The 20,477-nt window shown below is 51.9% G+C and overlaps 1 protein-coding gene across 1 annotated transcript in view; it reads left to right on the top strand.

The window, feature by feature from the left end:
* The window catches only part of Col22a1 (collagen, type XXII, alpha 1), a 155,337-nt gene that overhangs the window by 122,613 nt on the left and 12,247 nt on the right, over positions 1-20,477 (top strand). Inside the window, exons 39-49 of the mRNA XM_013025135.1 lie at positions 2,469-2,522; positions 2,724-2,777; positions 3,676-3,729; positions 4,410-4,463; positions 5,443-5,496; positions 7,880-7,966; positions 9,607-9,651; positions 10,811-10,888; positions 18,310-18,345; positions 19,615-19,668; positions 20,001-20,045. Coding sequence (XP_012880589.1) covers positions 2,469-2,522; positions 2,724-2,777; positions 3,676-3,729; positions 4,410-4,463; positions 5,443-5,496; positions 7,880-7,966; positions 9,607-9,651; positions 10,811-10,888; positions 18,310-18,345; positions 19,615-19,668; positions 20,001-20,045 — 615 coding nt within the window. The remainder of the gene's footprint in view (positions 1-2,468; positions 2,523-2,723; positions 2,778-3,675; positions 3,730-4,409; positions 4,464-5,442; positions 5,497-7,879; positions 7,967-9,606; positions 9,652-10,810; positions 10,889-18,309; positions 18,346-19,614; positions 19,669-20,000; positions 20,046-20,477) is intronic.

Below are 20,477 nucleotides of genomic sequence, written 5' to 3'. Positions count from 1 at the left end.
GTGCTACTGGCCCTTTCACCTCTGTCAGGTTCCCCCAGAGGCCCTTAAGATTAAAACTAGTCTACACATCATCAGCCTCTTCTGAAAAGACTTGCTAGAATGGTGCCCTGGGAAAGCACACCAGGAGAGGATCAGGGTCACGGCCTTGTCCTCCACTTTTAAGTCCGGGTGATGACATCCTGTGTGGTTTTGAGGCAGCCAGGGAGCCGCTGTCTGAATCAAAGTGAGGTAATTGTGACTAAAGAAAAAGAAGTTTTCATAGCAGGCAATTGCAGGACTCTGGGGCGGGGGGGGGGGTTGTCATGGTAACCCATGTTTGCATTGATGGCTCTGGATGGTGATACTGCGTTTGACTCTTCCCTGCTCTCCATGGGTGTGTGTCTTCCAGTAGTACACGGGGATTTGGGATTTGGAGGGACAGTACAATTTGCTATGCAATGAGAAGAATAGAAGATGGGAGACCGAGTGGAGGGAAAAGTTCAGCTCCTTCTCTTCCCCATCAGTGTTGAGGATGCTCACGAGGGGAGCAGGGGCTGATGGACAGGGAAGATGGCGGAGAGCGGAGCAGGCTCTCTGATGGGGTTCAGAGATACCGGCTGGACACAGAAAGCATTTGGAGCTGGGGGAGGTGGGACTGGCAAGTCACAGGGTTAGGGATTACAGAGGAGAACTCCAGGAGGGATCCGAGGCTAGGGATGAGGGCGTGGCTCCGAAGTGGCCATGTTGGACAGGCACACTCCCTTCAAGGGAGTCTTTTGAGAGTCCAGAGATGGGCTTTGGTGTGACCGACATGGACACTGGCTGACAGTGGGTGCAATAGGAGCGGGCAGCCATGGCCATACGTTCTTCACCTGTAGATAGAGCACCTGCCGTGTCCCGGGCCCGGGCAGGTCTTAGGTGGCCTGCCTGTGGTGCGTGCTTTCTCCTTAGCACTGACACATCCCACGCTTACCTTCCTGCTCCCTGCAGTCTCGTTCCTACAGCAGACTCCTCCCTGTGTGTCCCCGAACTCTTGCTGGTGACCGAAAGGTCGCAGCCGCTCTGCAAGTCCTCTCTGTGTGAAGTGTCCCCAGAAAGAAACACGCTGGAGTCATGTCCTTGTGGAATTAGCCATGTTTCTTCCTGTTCCCCGGGGCCGTTCCAGGGGCGGGAATGAGCTGTGTCTGTGGGAATCTCCCCCTGGACACATGGCAGATGCAGTCTCATGTAATCCGAGGACAGCCCTGAGGGGTGGGACGCCACTGAGTGGTAGTCCTGAGAGAGGCAGACAGACCCCAGGGCATGCCCTGTGGCCCCAGCTGGTGGCCAGAGAGGAGCTTGGAGTGGAGGGTAGGTGGGAGCTGCTGGCCAGCTCCTGAGTTTGTCCCTGCATTGACCGAGAGCCGAGTGAGACCACCAGCAGGTGGCGCCACAGTCTCCAATGGAGTCACTAGCATCTGCCCCAGGTGTCCTCCAGGGTCCCCCCCCCCCCCCCCTCCTTCTTTCCAAAACCTTCATTTATAAGCTTCCTGCCCGGGCAAGACTCCTGCCCACGTTTGAAGCGAATGCTCATCCCGTTTCTCTGCTTGCAGAAGGCAAACCCAGTATCTCTCTCTCATAGTGAGAGATACTGTTCTTTGAGGAAGCCACTCTACGTCCATGTGCGGACCTTCTGCATGAACGCACTTGTGTTGCTCCTGCCCCTGCAAGCAGCCCCTCTCTGCCATGCCTTCTGTGTGTGTGGCAGATATGAAACCAGTCAAGGTCTAAGCCGGTCGACACAACTCTGCAGCGGGGTCTCTTTCACGGCTACCCATGCCTGCCCCTCTGCTGCGGGGTGGTCTAGCCTCCCGCCGGCTGCCCCCGCCCTGTCCCCTGTGGGCTGTGGGATGATCTCGTGTCCTCCTAAGCATCCGAGGAGGTGGGCCTCATCACCCCCAGGAGTTCAGTCCCTTCATCTGTCAGACCATGCCAAGCATGGTATTCAGCCCCAGGTCCTGTTGACAAAGCCTGGTCCCATCTCCCTCAAGAAGTGGCCTGTGACAGCCCTTTCCTCCTCATCGTCATCCCCGATGATCCGCCTCTCTGCAGGTGCCGAGCTGGAGGGGACGCCGGCCAGGCCACACCAATACGTGTAAAGCTGAAACTTAGCAGCTGCCACAGAGAAGAGTTTGGACTCTGGGGGTCCCTAACAGCAGGACTTGGATGTGTGGGGGACCCACTTCCTTCCCCAAGGAAGAGGGTCCCACCCTCAGTAGGAAAGAGGAGTCAGAATCCATCAGAGTCCCGGGAGAGTGGGAGGGTAGAGGCCTGAGCCCCAGGACTCACCCTTGGGGAGGTGAAGACCCTGCAGGCCCGTCCACTGATGGGAGGAGCCTGTGCTAAGCTGAGGGTGGGAGGAGGGGTGTGTGCACCGGAAGGAGTGTGTCCAGGGGGAGATTCCCACAGACACAGCCCAGTGACCTGTTCTCCATGCTTTCCACCCACAGGGAGAACAAGGGCCCAAAGGAGAGAAGGGCGATCCTGGTGTGCCCGGGGAAGCGGTGAGTGCCAGTGCCCGCATGTGCTCCCCCCCCGAGAGTAACCCCCGGGTGCCTGGGAGCCAGCCAGCTCCAGCCAGGAGCCCAGCGGGACCTGGTGCACATCCTGGCTCAGATTGTACCCATTGTGCATGCCCACACCACAGCCCGTGTGCTGGGAACTAGGGTGATGAGCTGCTTGACGGACAGACTGTCTCATTTCAGGGACCACAGGGCCGTCCTGGAGACCCGGGGCCTTGGGGACCCATTGGACCTCCGGTAAGAAAGCTCACTTTCCACATTTTTTTGGGGGGGGAGGGGGGTGTTTCGCTGGGGCTTGAACTCTAGGCCTGGACGCTGTCCCTGAGCTCTTGTCAAAGCTAGCGCTCTACCACTTGAACCACAGCGCCACTTCCGGCCTTTTCTGTTTATGTGGTGCTGAGGAATCGAACCCAGGGCCTCATGCAAGCAAGGCAAGTGCTCTACCACTGAGCCACCTTCCCAGCCCCTTTCCAGGCGTTTGAAATCCCTATGTGCTCTTTGCCTTCATCCTTACCCTCGCCTGGCATTTCTCTAGTTACCACCAGAGGGTGCTGTGGTCTGGTGCTAGGTCCTCACACATCCCAGTTCCTCCATAACTCAGCCAGGCTCTGTCCTCCTTACGCACTCTGTCTTGTCATCGCTGGGCGGAGCTGGCCTGAGTCCCACGTGTGTCACAGGAGACATGTCCTCACAATCAGAAAATCACTTCCCCTCCTCTCAGTCAGCAGCCTCGGCGTAGAGGATGCCTGGCGTATGGTGGCATTTTGACTGCATTTTCTTCCCTCCCCGTGTGCGCTGCCGCTCTGGATGGTTCCTAGCGATTTTTCGGATTGTCTGGAGGAATCCAGACAGCACAGAGGGCCTGGTGGACTGGCCTGCCCAGCCGAGATCCCGGGAGCTTCTGTCTGGCCGTGCTACTACCCTCTGTGCCGCGGTGGGAGTCTGGTGGCACTGGGGGCCGTGGTGAGGGTGAGGACGAGGCCCCATGGCAGGTGCCATTCCACACGCGCGAGAGCCGCTCCCGGGGCTTCTGTGTGGATCATCTGATTTTTGACATGTTGGGGCTTGCTGACACTTTCTTGCCTTGAGGATGAAGGACTCTGACCTCTGACCTTTCTTTCTGTCTCCTGCACAGGGCGCCAAGGGACAAGATGGCTCCCACGGGGCCCCTGGAGCAGCTGGAAGTCCTGTAAGTCCTGTGTCCTGTGTGCCACCTGCTTCCCGTGGACAGAGAGGAGACCAGGACGGGGACCAGGCCTGAGCAGGGAGCACAAGGGGACACGCTTTGGTCTTCAGTCCAACAGAGAAATGTCTTTCCTTACGCGTGTGCACACATGCGTGTCCACAGCACTGTTCCTTCTCCAAGCCCAGGATATCACTCTCCACAGATTTATGAGAAATTCCTGTCCAACCCACAGTCTGCCTTGGCCCGGCCCTATTCTCTCTCTCTTGAGTGTCTTTGGACTGATCTGTCTCAAGGACCTTTTCTATCCAGGTCGGCTCTGAGCAGCTTGCTCTGTCTTCAGTGTTCCTTTCCTCCTTTCAGTTAGAATTCGGGCGGAGAGCAGGGCATTCACACGCCTGCAATCCTCACGTGCTGTTGGGGTTGTGCTCCGGGCCCAGCCTCGCGTCCTGGCTTCCTCACCCTTCTATCCTGTGCTTGGGCAGTGCCCTTCTGCTCCCTGTTTTTCTCTTCTGTGCCGGAAGCCCACGCATGAGGCCTGGCTCCTCTGGGGAGGGGATATCCGGTGGGAGGCTGTGCTAGCAAGTCCCAATGAGCTGCAGGAGGGACGGGCACAGAGCGTGGCTAGGGTCAGCTGTTTCTAATCAAGACTTCTGGCCTTTCTCATGTGCTGTGTCTCTGGCTAGGGTGCTCCTGGGCCTGCAGGACCCCCCGGTGTCAGTGGCCCCCCAGGAAGCGCGGTGAGTAACGGCCCTGGGCCCTTGGTATCTTCTATTGAGTTTCTGTCTCTCTCTCAGTGTCCTGGGCTCACAGGGAGGGAGTGGGATTGGTGGCCCGTGTCACCAGTGATCCTGCTAGGGTTGCTTCAACCCTCTGGGTGGTAAATGGAAGTGTTGGGGTTGGAGAAGTCTGTGCCTTTTGCTGGTGTTAGAAGAAACGTGGAGACGTTTAGACAACCAAAATGAAGTTAAAGAGTTTGGTCACAGGCTGCCTGCTGCCTGTTCCCCATGGGCATTCAGACCCAGCTCTCCCTGGACGGGCAGTGAGACACGGGCCGGGCTCCCGGAGGCCTCTGCCCTCCCCTGCAGGGTGCACAGGCGGTGCTGAGTCACCTTTTGGGCCCTGCCTCCTCTGGTGTGCGGAGGTCCGACCTCTCCAGCTCAGATGCAGAGGCCCAGAGCGTCTCTGATGACCCAGCTTCACGGTTCACCATCAACATTGATTTAGACTCGAATGTTCTTTAATAAAACACACTGACATCTCGCCAGGGGCCGAGGCAGTTTATTCTCCACTGTAGTGTGAGGTGAGTCCTACACATTCATCAAACGTCTCCAAGTAATAATCATCTGCCTTTAGAGGACAAATGCTGGTCCCGCAGACGTTCTCGGGCATTGCTGGTGTGATGGCCCTCAGGGATAGGGAGTGACTCTCCTGACCCCAGGCCGCACAGGCAGCAAGTGCGTACGGAACTGGCTGTCTTGCCCGCTCCACCCTTCCTGTCCCTCAGTGTCTGCATCAACTTCTTTCGCATGAGCCTTTTGTCTGGCCTTGTGCAGGTGGCTAGTGGCCCCACCCAAGAGTGGCCCTGGGTGGACAGCACAGAGCCAGGCTCTTCCACCTTTAGGTAGGCTCAGGGGGTCCCCAGTCCCCCATAGGACTGATTCCAGTTGTTCATGCTGTGTTTCCAGCTGACTGTGTGAATAACCTTCCTTTCTTTAGGGCACTCCGGGAATCAGAGGCCCGCCGGGGAAAGATGGCGAGCGGGGTGAGAAGGTGAGCACCATGCATGCCCTCGGCCCAGAGGCCTCGCTGGGAGTAGAGCACCCCCTGCCACTCGGGGCCTGGGTTAGGACCCACAAATCAGAATGAGTAGGAGGCAGAGAAGGCCCTGTGGCTCCCCACCCTCTCCTCTAACCTCCCGCCCCTTGATAGCTGTGGAGATGGACGCTCAGGGCGAATTGATTTGCTCATGTCTCCCAGCCCGAGAGCTGCCCAGCCAGGTGTGTGTGACCACATGCCCCGCCTGCTCTGGCGCCGTGGCCCGGCTCTCCATTGTGCACCGGTGATGGGGGGTTGGGGGGAACACCACCTTTACCACGCCCACTGAAACCCCACCGCACGCGTCTGTCAGCCTGTGCTCTTGAGAACGTCTTCTTGGTGATACGGAGCCAGAGCCGTGGAAACCCAGAGTGCTCATTGGAATGCACAGAGGGAGTCGCGTGGGATTCAAACCCAGGACGCACGCCAGCTTCCAAGCCTTGGTTCTGCAGTTCTACACTAGGGGAGGGGAGGGAGGAGATGGGGGTCTGTTCCTGGGGCAGCCTGCCTCCTTCTGACATGGCTAGTTGTCACTGCTGGAGGAAAAATGGATACTGGCACAGAGTAGGTAAAGACCAGGGATTCTACTGGAAAGAATCAACCGGTCTGAAAGACCCTGGCTCCGGGACTGAAGGCTCACGAGGATGCTCAGAGCTACCCGGAACCCAAAGTGGTGAAGCCAAGCTGAGAGAGGGGAGCAGGTGCTCAGGGTAGGCTGGGGTGGAGCGAGGCCGTGGGGGCCGGCAGAGGACAGAGGCTCGGGGCTGGTGGCACACACATGCACACCCTCTCTCCTGACAGAGCGTCTGCAGATGCCTCTCCCAGCATCGTTATCCAAACTCTCCATCCAGGTTCCTCGCAGTCTGCGTTTGCTGACACTTTTCCAGGGATGGATCACTTTCTCGTATCTATATAAAATTTAACAAGAATAGATGCAGAGTTTGCATTTTGGCTCCATTTAAAAAATATATATCTTTCCAATTTATTTTAGAAAGAACAAAGATGAGCCAGTCTGTAGGAAATATCTTGGGGCGGGGGGGGGTAGTGGAGGCTGTTAGCTGATCACAGGCTCAATAACAATCCTTATAGGCAATGTGCACACAAAAGTTTTAGAAGGATACCATCTCAGACTGCAGTAATGAGTGGGGACACGCAGAGGAACGGTGGCCCTCCCTGCTCTTCCCTGACAGTGCCAAGGGTGGGGGACCCTATGTCACACATGAGCTGGTGAGCCTAGAAGGGGTGACCGAGATGTCAAGGTTAAATTCCAATCACTAAGATGTTTAAAGGTTTGAGCATTCCAAACCCAGAAGTCCAGTGGGCTGTTGGCCCATTCAGCCACTAGGGGGAGCCACACCCCTTCTAGTTCTCCGCAGCGGGCCCAGGGAACTTCTGGGGCTCTCTACAATGTTCTTTCTCCCAAGCCCAGTGGTGGCCTCTGGGAAGGCTGCGGGCTATGGGCCTGGGGAGACCCTCTCCATCCAAGGCTTGCCAGACTTGGGCCTCCTCCATCAGAGGAGAGCTGGGACATTTAAACATCAGGACTGCAGTCTGGTGTGTCTGTCTCTCAGGTTTGACCCAGTATTTCACACCGAAGCTGCGTGTAGCTTTGAGGACAGACGAGCAACTGTCCTGTCGCAAGCTCAAAGCCTCGCTTGCTCAGCAGCTCCTTGCCCATGCTCTCCATCTCTCCGTCTGTCTGATTCTCTCCCAATGGAGCGATCTGGTGAAGGAACACACGGGCAGGCCCCGCCCAGAGCGGCTGAGCAGGACCTGAGGAGCCCCTGCCAGGCCGGAGCGGTGGCAGCCGTTCCCTGCGTGGGTGTGAGGTGGCGGCAGGCCGCCATCCGCATCCCCTGGGCTTCCCTGTGTCACGTTGCTCTCGTGGGCTGCACAATGACAGATCTCAGAGCAATGGAGATTTACCGTGGGGACCGGAATCCCAGACCAGGCTGTCCCAGGCCGGGTCCTGGAGGGAGGGCTACGAGGCGGACCTGACCCGGCGCGCTCTTCCCTTTGCAACCTCTATCTTCCCTCCACCGCTTCTCGACACCTGCTCTTCCCAGGTCTGTGGCCATGGACCTCATCCGAGAGCCCAGTGGCTCCCACCCCGGGATGACCTCCTTTAAACTTAACCGGTGGCACTTTAACATGTGGATTTGGGAGGGTGAAGTTCAGTGTGAGTGGGTGCTGCCCACTTCTGTGCCGTCCACGCCCGCGTGCCTTTCATTTTCCATCACGGCCCCCCCAGGAAGTCTGTCCGCTGCAGGGGCGGCTCCCACCGGAAGCTGAACTCGGCCTAATGTGGACCCTGGAAATTGTCTACTTTTCTCTCCAGGGAACAGCAGGCGAAGAAGGGCGCCCAGGGCCAGCGGGGCCTCGGGGTGATCCCGGGCCACCCGGGAAGGGGAAGGACGGCGAACCGGTAAGCGGCTCACGCGCGCCCGTGTGTGTGTGTGTGTGTGTGTGAGTGAGTGTGTGTGAGTGTGTATGTGTGTGTGTGTCTGTGTATATGTGTGTGAGTGTCTGTGTGTGTGAGTGTGTGTGTGTGTGAATGTGTGTCTGTGTGTGTGTGTGAGTGTGTGTGTGTGAGTGAGTGAGTGAGTGTGAGTGAGTGTGTGTGAGAGTGTGTGTGTGAGTGTGTGTGTGAGTGTGTATGTGTGTGTGTGAGTGTGTGTGTGTGTGTGAGTGTGTGTGAGTGTGTGTGAGTGTGTGTGTGTGTCTGTGTGTGAGTGTGTGTGTGAGTGTGTGTGTGTGTCTGTGTGTGTGTCTGTCTGTGTGTGTGTGCGTGAGAGTGTGTGTGAGTGTGTGTGAGTGTGTGTGTGAGTGTGTCTGTCTGTGTGTCTGTGTGTCTGTGTCTATGTCGATGTCTGTGTGTATCAGGAACATGTTTCTATGCCTGGAGAAAATAGACTGGAAAAGGAAAAGGAACAGAAATAAAGAAGCACTGTAGTCAATGCCAATAAGCTGGGCCCAGTTGGGAAAGGTGAGGTCTGGGGTGAACGGCATTTTCTGCACCTGCTTTGCCGCCCTCCCCCCACTCCCCAAATCCTGAAGCCACGGATAACGCTCTGTGTCCTACATAAAGACACGCGCCCCATGCTTCCCCTAGTCACACAAGTCTATGGCAAAGTGTCATTTATATGTTAAGTACAGTAAGACATGAACAACAATACAATAAAACAGTTACAACCATCTACTGCAGCGAAAGCCGTTTAGAACGCATTGCTTATATCTGAGTCCTTCCACTTAACGTTGTTGGACTGTGGCCGAGCCTGGTTTACCTGAAACGCCGGGAAGCGAAGCGCAGCTTCGCCGGGTGTGGGCGCTGACTTCAGGCCAGTGCAGCCACGCGGACTGCTCGCTGCAGGGCAGGCCCAGCCCGGCGCTGGCCATGCCAAGATGTGGCCACCAGCCGGGGCCTCTGAGCCTCTGGTGATGGCGGGAGGCTGTTGTGAAATGAGTTACCCGTGGTCAGGACAGTCATGGGCAGGAGCAGAGAGGAAACCTCGGAAGTTCTGTGTCCATGAGCTACCCCAGGGCTCTAAGCACAGCCAAGAAGAATAGGGATCTGGCTTTGGATGAGGTGTGCCCTGCTCTGAAGCCCAGCTTTCCAGTCACCTGTGGGAAGCTGGTCATATTGAACTGTGGTACAAAGGAGTCACCACTCACTGAGGCAGTTGAATACAGTGCGACTTGCTCCATGTCACGTCTTCCCACATTCTCACCCACCGCTCCCAGTCACCCCTGATCTGGCTCAACAGCTGATCGCCTTCGCCCACTTCCACCCACCCTTCCCTCGCATTTCTCAGTTCCGTGGTGTGGACAATGAATTCTTGCCTGCGTGTTCTCCCCTCCCCCTCACTAATCTTAAGTGGAAAAAGTAGACTGAGAGGCAGGCGAGGTGCTTCTGCTCACGTGGAGGCCGGAGTCCCACGTGGCTCACAAGTCAGGGCTCCATCACAGCCGCTCTGCGTCTGCCCCGCCCCCAGCAGAGCGTGGCTGCCAATGGACGGCCAGTGCTGGCTCACCACCTCACACCTGCCCTGTGTCTCCCTTCCCCAGGGGCTGCGAGGCTCCCCCGGCTTCCCTGGCCCTCCAGGAACCAAGGTAAGTGCTGGCACGCAAATGGCGCATGGGCCCTTGTAGGGAGGGGCCGTGGGGACTTCGTGCTGTGAGCTCCTCTCCGTGCACTCCCGCTTCCCTCCGCTTCTCACGCACCCATTGGCTGGAGGTTCCGGGGGCACTTCACTGTGATCTTGAAATGATGTGCACGCCCGCGTGCGCACACACACACACAGCACCTCATACAGTCCTACTGTGTGAAATTGCCAGAGACACTCACTGGCTTCCCCCCATCCCAGGAGTCTCACGTGGTCAGCGTGATTTCGGTCACACATGAGGCTTCTCGCAGTGCAGGTCCACTTCTCATTTGCACGGGGTCTTCAGGGGCTCCTGGTGTGTGGGGTTCTGGACCAGGTGGATTTTTTGGGTCTCATGCTCAAATCCAGTGGTGCTTCCATACTTGGTATGCAGTGGCAGAGGGGACAGAGAGGGGAGACCCTGCTGAGAGGAGCTTGTGAGGCCACCCGGACGTCAGTGGCAGTCCTGGCCAGTCCTGGCTCCGGTCTGAGCCTCCTCTTATCATGGCAGCAGGTGAGCAGCAGAGCTGCAAATACAGCAGCTAGCTTGTGCCATGGGCCAGGCACCGGCTGCAGGCTCTGTGTGCTCTGTCTCACTTAATAAGAGTGGCTGGTGTGGCTGCTTCTATTATAGATGAAGAAACTTGCTTTCAGAGCACTAGTTACTTTCCTGAAGTTCTTACATAGTGAAGCCAGAACTTAAACCCAGGCCAAATCCACACAGTGAACCGTTAACACTCGAAACAAAGTGTGACCTCAATCAGCCGCGGGTCCCTCCGCCACTCCCCCAACACGGAAGGCACTGGTAAATTCTTGGCAGATTGACAAGTGGATTTTCTGGTGGTTGGGGACCTGGAGTTGGAACATGAATGCGTGTGTGGCTACAAGAGCGGAATGCTAGTTTGGTTGGGGGCAGGAGGGCACAGTGGATTTGGACCTTTGTCACCACATCACACGTAAGGCTGGGCCTGTCTGGAGGATGGGCTGCCTGGGTGCATCATGGGAAATCTCAGAGTACAGGGGTGGGAACTGGATTGGAAGACACAGCAGTTAGGATCTAAGGAAGAGCGCTCTTCTACCGAACCCTTATAGCACTGACCACTCCTCCCTCTCTCTCTCTCTTTCAGGGGGACCGAGGAGCACCTGGGATCCCTGGCTCTCCTGGTAGCCGTGGAGACGCGGGCATTGGGGTTGCTGGACCTCCTGTGAGTGTTGATTCAACCAATGCTTTTGCTTGTGTCTGGCCAGGCCGCCACAGCGTGCTAGCTCTGATAGGAGCCTGCGGCCCCGGTTCCTGTAGGTTGCGAATGAGGTCTTGGGGCCAGATGGGTGGAGGTTCTGTGCACACAGCTGACATGGGTGTAAAACGTAGTGTACCTTTTATAAGAATAAGAACGTAGCTTATGCAGAAACCAAGACTTGTCTGATTCAAAGGGAGGTCAACAAACATCACTAGAGTTTAACGAAAGGCAAAGACAATTCCTCATCCCCCCTTTGAGGGAAGGAAGCATAGCCAGCGACGTGGAGCTGGGTGGAAAGGAAGCTGAAGTGGACAGACCGTGTGTTTCCATGTATTTCAGGCAGAAAAGAGTTCATCATCCTGCTTGTTCTAATTAGTAAGGCACAAACAGACATGAGGTTATGCTTCTAAAATGCAATCTACCAATCCGTTTTATAGGACTGATTTTAACGTGTCGTTCCCACCCTCTGCCCTGTGTGCTTGTTAAGACCCCTAGAGGTGGTAATTATAAGAATTTGTAAAACCTCTAAGTGACAAGTGCTCGTTTGGATCAATGAAGGCCAGGTCTTATCCGAGTCAAGGATTGCTCTCAGTGTTCTTTCTCTGCAATACTTGAGTACTTGCAGAAATTGAAGACTCACTTCGTCCACAGCCAGTATATCTGGCCCTGAAACATGATGGTTTTTCATGGAAAGCAGACATTTCCCTGAGCAGTGGTTTTATGGCTCTTCCATCGGTGGTTTCCTGACCTCCCCTTCACCTTCCCAAGAACATCACAGTTTGTGGTCTAGTCTCTCTTGGTTTCTCATTAGGAAACGCAGCTGTCATTCTTCACCTGTAACTCGCGAAGAAGGATAGAAACCTAAGGGTGGGCCCGGTCACTCATACCTGTACTCATAGCTGCTGGGGAGGTGGAGACAAGATCATGTTTGAATCCAGTCTGGCATTCACAAATGAGAAAAGCTAGTGAGGCCTCCCGCACAGAGGGCTGGGGTGAGGCTCGGGTGGTAGAGTACCTGCCTAACCAGTACAAGCCGGAGCTCAACCCTTACCTCCCCAGGATTGCCAGAAATAAGAAGATACATTGACTCTATGATTCACAGTCTCACTCACAGATACCTGCTTTCCTCTCTTGGGTGTTCTTGTTCTACATCTCAGTGTAGTCCTAGGCTTCTTGCTTGGCTCTCCAAATCCTCCAGCCTTTGTTGTCTGTCCTTCTACTTCTCAAGAAGGATTCCTGAGGCCACCCATTTCTGTTCCACTGCTGGGCATGCGTACCATTCCAAGTGTGACAGGGTCAGGTGACGCTTTGTCTTCCCCCGTGTCCCTGGGATTCCAGCATGTGGAATCCTTTTGGGTTGAACTGTTTGCCTTAAAAGAAATTTTCAGCCAAGAATTTCTGACAGACAGACAGACAGAGCCTTCTACTTCATGACGTGATCAACTTTGCCTTTTATCCTGTCTCTTTGTTGTTGTTGTTGTCTAGTAACTGGAGAAACAATGTGGCAAAAGATCAAGGCAAAGGAAGCTAAGTAGTCCAGACTTCTTGTTTCTGAAGTCCTCCTTAGGGTCCAGCTCCATTCACTAGAGTGAAGGGTGGAATTCCTGTTGGAATAGAGAGAACTGACCATATGTCAAACTACAGGCCTAGGCCTGGGTGTGGCACGCTCTTGTTTAACAAGGTTTTCTGTGTCCTGTCTACTCCCCACAACTTCACCATGCCAGACACTTAATCAGAGAGCCAGGCAGCAGACCGGGACAGCTGGGCCCACCTCCCACTTGAGAGTCCGCTAAAGTCGCCATGAAATATCTTCCTGCTTAAGTGATTCCACCTACACATTGGCCAAGCCTCAGGTTGTAAATCAACTGTTTCAAGTGTCTTTCTTCCACTTTGGCTTATTAAAAGCTTCCTTGGTGGATGGAACCTGGTTGACTTGTCATAAATCTTCTCTTTGGCTCCCAGCCTGGACACTCGATGGAAATCTGTGGGGAGAGTTCAAGGGTGTGTGGAGAGCAGGCGTGCACAGCGGGTGAGGAAGTGTGTGTGTGTGTGTGTGTGTGTGTGTGTGTGTGTGTGTGAGGTTGTGTGGCTGCCCGGGACAAGAATGCTGCCTCTGTTTGCTGAGTAGTCATAGGTCGGTCTGATCCTCTGGGGAGTCAAAACATCATTTCCACTGTTGGGAGTTTCAAGAGTGAGGCGTTTATTCAGGAAGTCATCCAGAAATGAGAGGTGGAGAGGAGAGAGAACAGAGAAGAGGGGGGAACATGGGAGGAGAGAGGGGAGAGGAGAGAGAAAAGAGAGAGACAGAGACAGAGAGGGAGAGACAGAGACAGAGAGCGTACCCAGGGAGATCATGTTAATGAGAAGCTGAACCCCTGCATGACTACATGGTATGGTCTCGGAATGATCAAGTTGTAGTGTTGGTGTGCCAACACCCATCATTGCTCAGTGGTGTTCCATCATTGCTCAGCTGGCCACACCTGGCCAGCCAGAGCATCAGCCTCACATTCCGCGGTGTAGAAAGGGGGTCTTGGGGCAGGTGCCTGCAGCAGGTGGTGGTTGGGCTGCCAGGCCCAGTTAAGATGAGGATGGAGTGAGCCGTCTGCTGCTCTGGTGGCCTCGAGGTGAACCACGTGAAGTTCTGAAGATACAGGGCCGAGGCTCATGTAGGAGCTGGGCCAGGGAGTAGATGGACTTTCCCGTCCTTAGAAGCCACTTGTCATTGGTGGCACCTTACCTCCTGGCCTCCATAGTGTGAGCAGGACTTACACATTCCCACTGTCTTCGATCAGTGGAGGCACAGGGTAGATCTGCTAGGAAGCGATTCTCCGCCTGGTGCTATGCTCCAGTTCCTGGGGACCAGGGCCAGCTCTGCCCCTCTGGAAGGGGGGCCTGGGGCTCAGTCGGCTCTCTCTATCCCATCATTGAGCAGGAGGGCATGAACAGCCACATAGCTATTTGAGATCTTGGCCTTCTTCAAAACATTCTCGCAAGAAAAGGAAATTTCCTTTAATCTTCAAGTTGTCTCTGATCTTCCTTTAGCAAGGTTTGAAGTGCTGAAAATGAGCTTTAGCCCAGCCTGGGGAAGATCAAAGTGTCCATGGGCCTCCCTGGCACCAAGAGTGGGCTATTTAGGACAGGGCTCCTGCTGGTAGCCACCAAACTCAGAACCTGCTTCTTCCCAGTCTGATCCTCTGTTTCCCCATGGTCAGACACCAGCAGTGTCTGCAGTACCTTGGGGAAGCAGGTGGTAGAAGTAACACCTTCTGGACTGAGAAGGTGTTCCTCATTTTCTGTCCTCTCATCACCGAAGAGCCTAAGACTAGCAAGAAACTGGTAACTGAAGACTGATAGCCTATATAGGCCCTGTTTGCAGACAAGGAAACCTTTCAGATGTTTTACTAAAGAGTAGATACACCCAAACAGGGGGCTCTCAGCATCTCCCAGCCATGACCCACCACACCACACACTGATTGTGGTTTTCTCATAACTCAAGCACTAGTTGTGGGCAGGTTCCTAGTCTCCCTGAGATTTCAGCCCAGCATGCGGCCTGCTCCTGGCATGTCATGCAAGGGCCTGTGGAATCTTAGACATGTAGGTAAAGGGGGAATTAGATAGAGCTTGATTTATAGTATAATGTAGCAAAGAAAAAAGAGCAAGTGTTTAGCACATATAAAATACCTTGGGACTTTCATTTCTAGAACTGTTCACTAATTATAATTACCAACACACACCCATAATGTGTCAGTGTCTGCATTTGCATATGCATCTATAATTGTGAATGAATGTGTGGTGTATACACACACACACACACACACACATACATATGTGTATGTCATATGTCACTTAAAAGCATGGATATGTTCTGAAAAAATAACTCAGGCAACTTTGTCAATTAACATCAGAATGTACTTACCCCTGAAAGATAGCCATGACATCACTTTAAATATGATCTTACCGGATTTTATTGTTTATATAGTCTGTCATTGTTAAAACATTGTTGTGCAGTACATGACTGTATATATATATATATATAAACATAATTACATACATATGTAAGTCTATGCACACATATACATAGTACTCTTATTACGAAGAATGTCACAGCAGGCAGAATAGCAAGATGGCGTCCGAGTAGCCACTAACGAGGGTTACAGGCCAGTGGTCACACTCTTCCCTTGTCCATCCTTCAGCTTTTATTGTTTGAAAGCACACCAGAGACATAATATCCTTTAATCAGTGTTGGAACCTGTGCTTTGGAAAGGCGAGATATTTTTAAATGTATCCGCAGTTTCATTACCACATAATCAAATGTCCAGTTACTGTTCATTCTTCTCATCCATTCATAATTGCTACATTTAAGTCAATTTTCTTCTCTGTCTTAAGAGCCAAGTGAAGCAAACAGCAAACCATAAGAAGAGTGAAATTAGGGTTGTTTGCTATCAAACAGAAATCAATGGAGATTATCATATTAATTAAAATTAGCCAGTCCCACAGCGACATATATTTTCTCTCATTTGTGAAAGCTAGAGGCAAGAGGCCCTAGTTCATGAAAATAAGAAGGGACCACAAGATAGGAGGCTGTGGATAGGAGGAAGAGAGGGGACAAGGAAGAGCAGTAGAGGAGGTGAACAGAGATCCCTCTTCCTCCCTCCCTCCCCCCACCCCACCATTATCCTTCTTGGTTTTATTTGTTGATGGAAACAGGTTTAGTCTTTAGTCTTTGAAGTTCTCACAATCTCGGATTTGTGAATTTCATAGTTGAGCACATTTCGCTTCCCTTGTTGTTCTGATTATTTGATACTCAGCGTTAGAGGCTTGATCAGACTCGGCTTCGTTCTTCCACAGAGGGGACCAGGTGCTCCTGGGCCCCCACTGATGTCCAGTGCTCGCATCGCTTGGCACATCGGGCTTGCAGGTTGGTGTGTTCTAGTTTCACATGTTCGTTAATACTGGGCTTCTGCTACAGCGAGAACGCTTCCTTGTATCCTGTTTGCAAACCCTGCATAGTGTTTGCAGTACCTGACGTGGAAGGAAGGAAAGGTAGGAATGTCTCAGCCTTGCCCACTGATTGCTTTTGTATAATGACTTGGCTCCTTAGTATCTGGCAAAGATGACTAATTAGATATTTGTTTATGTTTTGAAGAGGGAATCTGAACTCATGGACTTAAATGCACTGGTCTGTTTTTAATGTAGCTCAGCTATTCCTTTTGGTATTCAAATGGTTGTTTCTCACAGCAATAGGCTTCTATACCTGTTGAGCCAGAGTGGTCTGGACACAGCCTGGCAACTGATGGCTGTCTCCTTGCTCTGGGAAATGGTGGATGTTCTAGGTGTCTGTGCATGCTCTTTGGCCAGGTCTATGACTGATCATTAAATTCAAGGAATTGTGGTTCTCCTTAGTGGAAATTGGTCTCAAAGCCTGAAATTGGGTGTTAGCTAAAAAGATCTTAAAAAACTGTAATCATTAAAGATAATTAAATGTTTAATTTAGGAAGAACATTAGAGAAATAATGTATAGTTGTTCCCTAATATACTCTTTTCTGTGTCTTACAAGTTGACAAACAGAAGAGCTGTGGGAATGATCCTGACAGGCCAGGCCCAGGGCTCTTTTGTGCTTCTAGGATCTGCTAAGTTTTCATGAAGCTAAGACTTGAAATGAAGTTCTTAGAGCACAAACTCCATCCAGCACAGTAAAGCTTATATTCGATGACATAAGAAAGTATTTGGAGCCTAGATTAATAAATGAGTGCAATGTTTGTGGTAAACTGTGGAATTTAATTTGAAAACAAGAGTGATGTTAAAATGGCAACATTCCGCATGCCAGTAACACACTGCCCCTTTCCTCCAGGAAGCGTATACAGCCTCACAGGAACCGCTTTGAGATGTGCAGAGTTCAGATGCACACATGTTGGTCCATTATAATGACAGCAGTGTGCATTCCAGTGGAGGGACCCATGGCCTTTGAGCCAAGTAGACAAGAGATGCAACTCCGAGCTTGTAATTCTACCTGTTTAACTTTGGCTATATTACATAATGCCATTTAGAGTCAGCCTTTCCAACTGTAGCAAAAGAGATTCCCAAGGTTCAGGCTTCAAGCGAGTGTTAAAGCAAAGCTATGTGTGAGGAGCAGTGACCAAGAGCTACAAGTCCTCTTCTTTCCACACTTTGAGTCTTTCACCTCTGCATTTCTGTACCTATGGCCTCCCTGCGTGTGTACAGCTCTTTCAGACATACCTGGAAGTAGATAATGAATACCTAGAGCCATTCTCACTCCATTAATTCTTTATTAGCTGATATACTTCTCAATAGAGAACTCCCTTATTTACTATTTGCAATACAGATAGAAGGCAAAGTGTACATGCCCATGTCCCTGGACATCATTGACTTAGTGGCAGAGTTCAGTAGTGACCAAGACTCTGTCCTATAAAGCTTATGATACTTACTGCCCTTTTATAGATATACTGGACACCTGTTATAGTACATTAAAGTCTTCCCTTTATCTGCTTGCAGTAGCTTGGTCCAAAGAAGGGCTTTTTCCTTGTCCCTGTACAATCCTTAGGGCTCCAGGCAAACCATGCTATAATTGGATACTGATTCTCTGAAACCACAGCCTGTAGATCTTTGGTGTTTTCCTCTACTTTCCTTAGGATTCAACCTGCCCTTGGAAAGATACTCACTCTGTTTCTATCAGGGAGCTCCACAATGTGTTTAGGGAGTAGGCTTGTAGGTTACTTGTTCCAAAATGCTGCATGGATTCTGGCATTTGTGCACAACGTTTTTCTCCCTCTGGAGCGTGCAGGACCGCCTTCTGGGCTTTGCTACAGTGAGTGTGTAGGAGGCGCTGGGATGCTGGCGGGAAGTCGGACTCACGCTAACCTGAAGGATGGTCCAAGGCAGAGGCATGTAAACTCAGAGCCCCGTTTTGAAAAGAGAAGGCAACTTGTCCAAATAGAAAGGAAGGCCTTTCATGCAAAAGCACCAGCATAGCCAAGGCCCTTCAGGGCACAGGCAGAAATGCTCCTGGAAGACCTGAAGTGGTCCTTTAGCATGTTCAAGTATGACCTCGATATGCCCAGCCATCCTGAGTAGATAAAGCCAGGGCACACTCGAGCTGTAGAGAAGACGTGGGCTCAGGTCTCAGAAACCCAGTGAGCATGAGGGCAGGGTGGCACCGTGCAGGGAATAAATGCAGAAGCTCCCTGGATTTCTGGGAACAGCATTTGTGTGTGAGCACAGAGTGGCAATGCGGCTTCCAGATGAGAGGAATTTAGTGACATTTTCCTGGACGGTTGAAGTCTTGGCTTAGACATGAACAGCACAGTATGTATTGAATGACCCTTCCATCACTGCTCTGCTTGCTGATTTGCTCCTTTGTTTCTTAGGGCCCATCAGGACCACCAGGAGACAAAGGCCCCCCGGTACAGTATGCTTTAAGTGGGTCCCTATGGGAAGAATTAATTCTGCTCAAATCAAAGCCATCTGAAAATGCAGGAACCAAAAACTAAAATAATTTCCGAAAGTCCCTAACGTTAAATGGTGTGACACTGTAAAATATGTGTCCTAACCTATGGGATAGGATATATGACCTACAAATGCACATCAGGAAGAGGGATTGAAGGCCATCTTGACTCTGTGTGTCCATTTTAGAGTTAGGGCTTTACTTTGGGGCAGCTCTTTATCCCATAAGGAGAGACACAGTTTAATGAATCAAATTTTCAGAAGAGCTGATTTTTTAAAAATTGTAGCTTTGTGGTCCCTCCCACCCCATGAACAAATGAGGTGAATTCTTTTTGTGCATCACATAGGCACAACAAGACCCATAAGCCATTGAGCAAGACCTAACGGACAACAGGGGAGAGATCATCATAAGCATTTGTCCCAGGAGAGGCAAAGGCCAGTCATAGGAAATCATATACATTTGCCATGAAAGTGTCAATGCTTATAAACACACCTTAATAGAAAAGACATCATCTTAACAGCTGGGAGAGATATCATACCCTTGTCTTGAGCGCATATTTGAAATATATTTGTATGGTTTCTGAATAAGGAGGGAAGGGGCTTTTATAGCCATTTTGATAAAGAAATTGAGGCACAGCAGTTAATGGTAGGGCCCAGAGAAAGTTATACAATGTAGAGGTGAGGAAGATGAGAAGAGGGGACCTCTGTGAACATTCTAGAACAGACGGTCAGCTCACACATTGCAAGGAGCATAAAAAATGCCCTGAAGAAGAGCTGATTTCAATTTGTTGTTCTATTTAAGGGGGAAAAAATCTAAAAGGAAACAAAGAATGTGTTCAGTTCCCTGATTTGGTCCAGAAATGTTCAATAGAAGGGGAATGAATTCCTCGTATACTTTCAGGTGCCATCTATGCGCTGAGCATTGTGCCGGAGGCTTGCACACAAGGCTTACTTTGGCCATTGGCAGCCCTGATGTTATGCAACAGTGCCTAAAGGATTTGAGCTCAGGCACCGCTTGCTCCCTTGGGTAAAGGTTTCCTGAGCACTCTGTGTGCTGTGCTGCACACAGCACAGCAAACTCAGAAGCAGGGTGCTTTTGGTACTTGAATTAAGTTGGCCTCCTCCTCACCATAACCATTTGTACAATGACAGCCAACTCTTGCCAAGAATGGGGAGCCTTTGTTTGCTCACATGTGTGTGGGGGGGTGTCTTCTCTTCTTTTCCATCAGGGATCCCGAGGCTTACCTGGATTCCCCGGCCCCCAGGGACCAGCTGGTCAGGACGTAAGTAGACAGGAGTGGCATCATTCGGCCTCCCGATTCATGGCCTTAGAGTCACCCAACTGCCTACTAACTCCTGGACTCACTTGACTATGTAGAAAGTAGTATAGTCCAGTCAAGGATTTTCAGGAAGCCCTGAAAAAAACACCTGCTACTCTCCCAATTGTTGATCAGTGTTCATCTTCAGAGTTTATTGAGTTCCACGTCCCCTTTCCCCCACCACCAAATTACACTCGGTAGATTGAGAGGTTGACAGAGGATATGAGCGGGAGGAGTCAAGTGGATCAAGATTATATGTCTACCTCAGTTATCATTTTCTTTCTTTCTTTTCTCAGGGTGCACCAGGAAATCCGGGAGAAAGAGGGCCTCCGGGAAAACCAGTATGTCATCTTTCAGTACTGGATGAACGTTGACTATCAGGCAGGGCTCTGGTGACAAAATAAAGTGCAATTCAGACAGTTGAAGAGACAAGCAAGGGGTCTTTCTCAGCTCTGTGGGCGGAGGGAAACGATATGGACTGCATAAGGCTTAGCGAAAAGCCAGACTCGAGAGTTGTTCCCACCGCTGTGTGTGTGTGTTCAAAGCCAGATGAGAGCTAGAGCGGTAAGATAAAGCAGGAACTGTAGCTGTAGATTCAAAGCCATGGCCAGAAGGATTGACCTGAGGCAGAGCGGAAGCACCTTCCACCCTGGTCCCTTGAAGTCCTGTCCCCCTGGTCCGACCCAGCCACAGCCGGCGGGGATGCCCCTAGAGTGCAGCTTCCCTTGGTGTGGAACAGGCCCGAGGAGGCCGAAGCTGATAGTGAGGGTAGA

This window comes from Dipodomys ordii, unplaced genomic scaffold, assembly GCF_000151885.1.
Source record: "Dipodomys ordii isolate 6190 unplaced genomic scaffold, Dord_2.0 Scaffold82, whole genome shotgun sequence".
Taxonomy (NCBI): domain Eukaryota; kingdom Metazoa; phylum Chordata; class Mammalia; order Rodentia; family Heteromyidae; genus Dipodomys; species Dipodomys ordii.
Note: the sequence above shows the minus strand (reverse complement) of the source record. Positions and strands in the feature narration are given on the sequence as shown.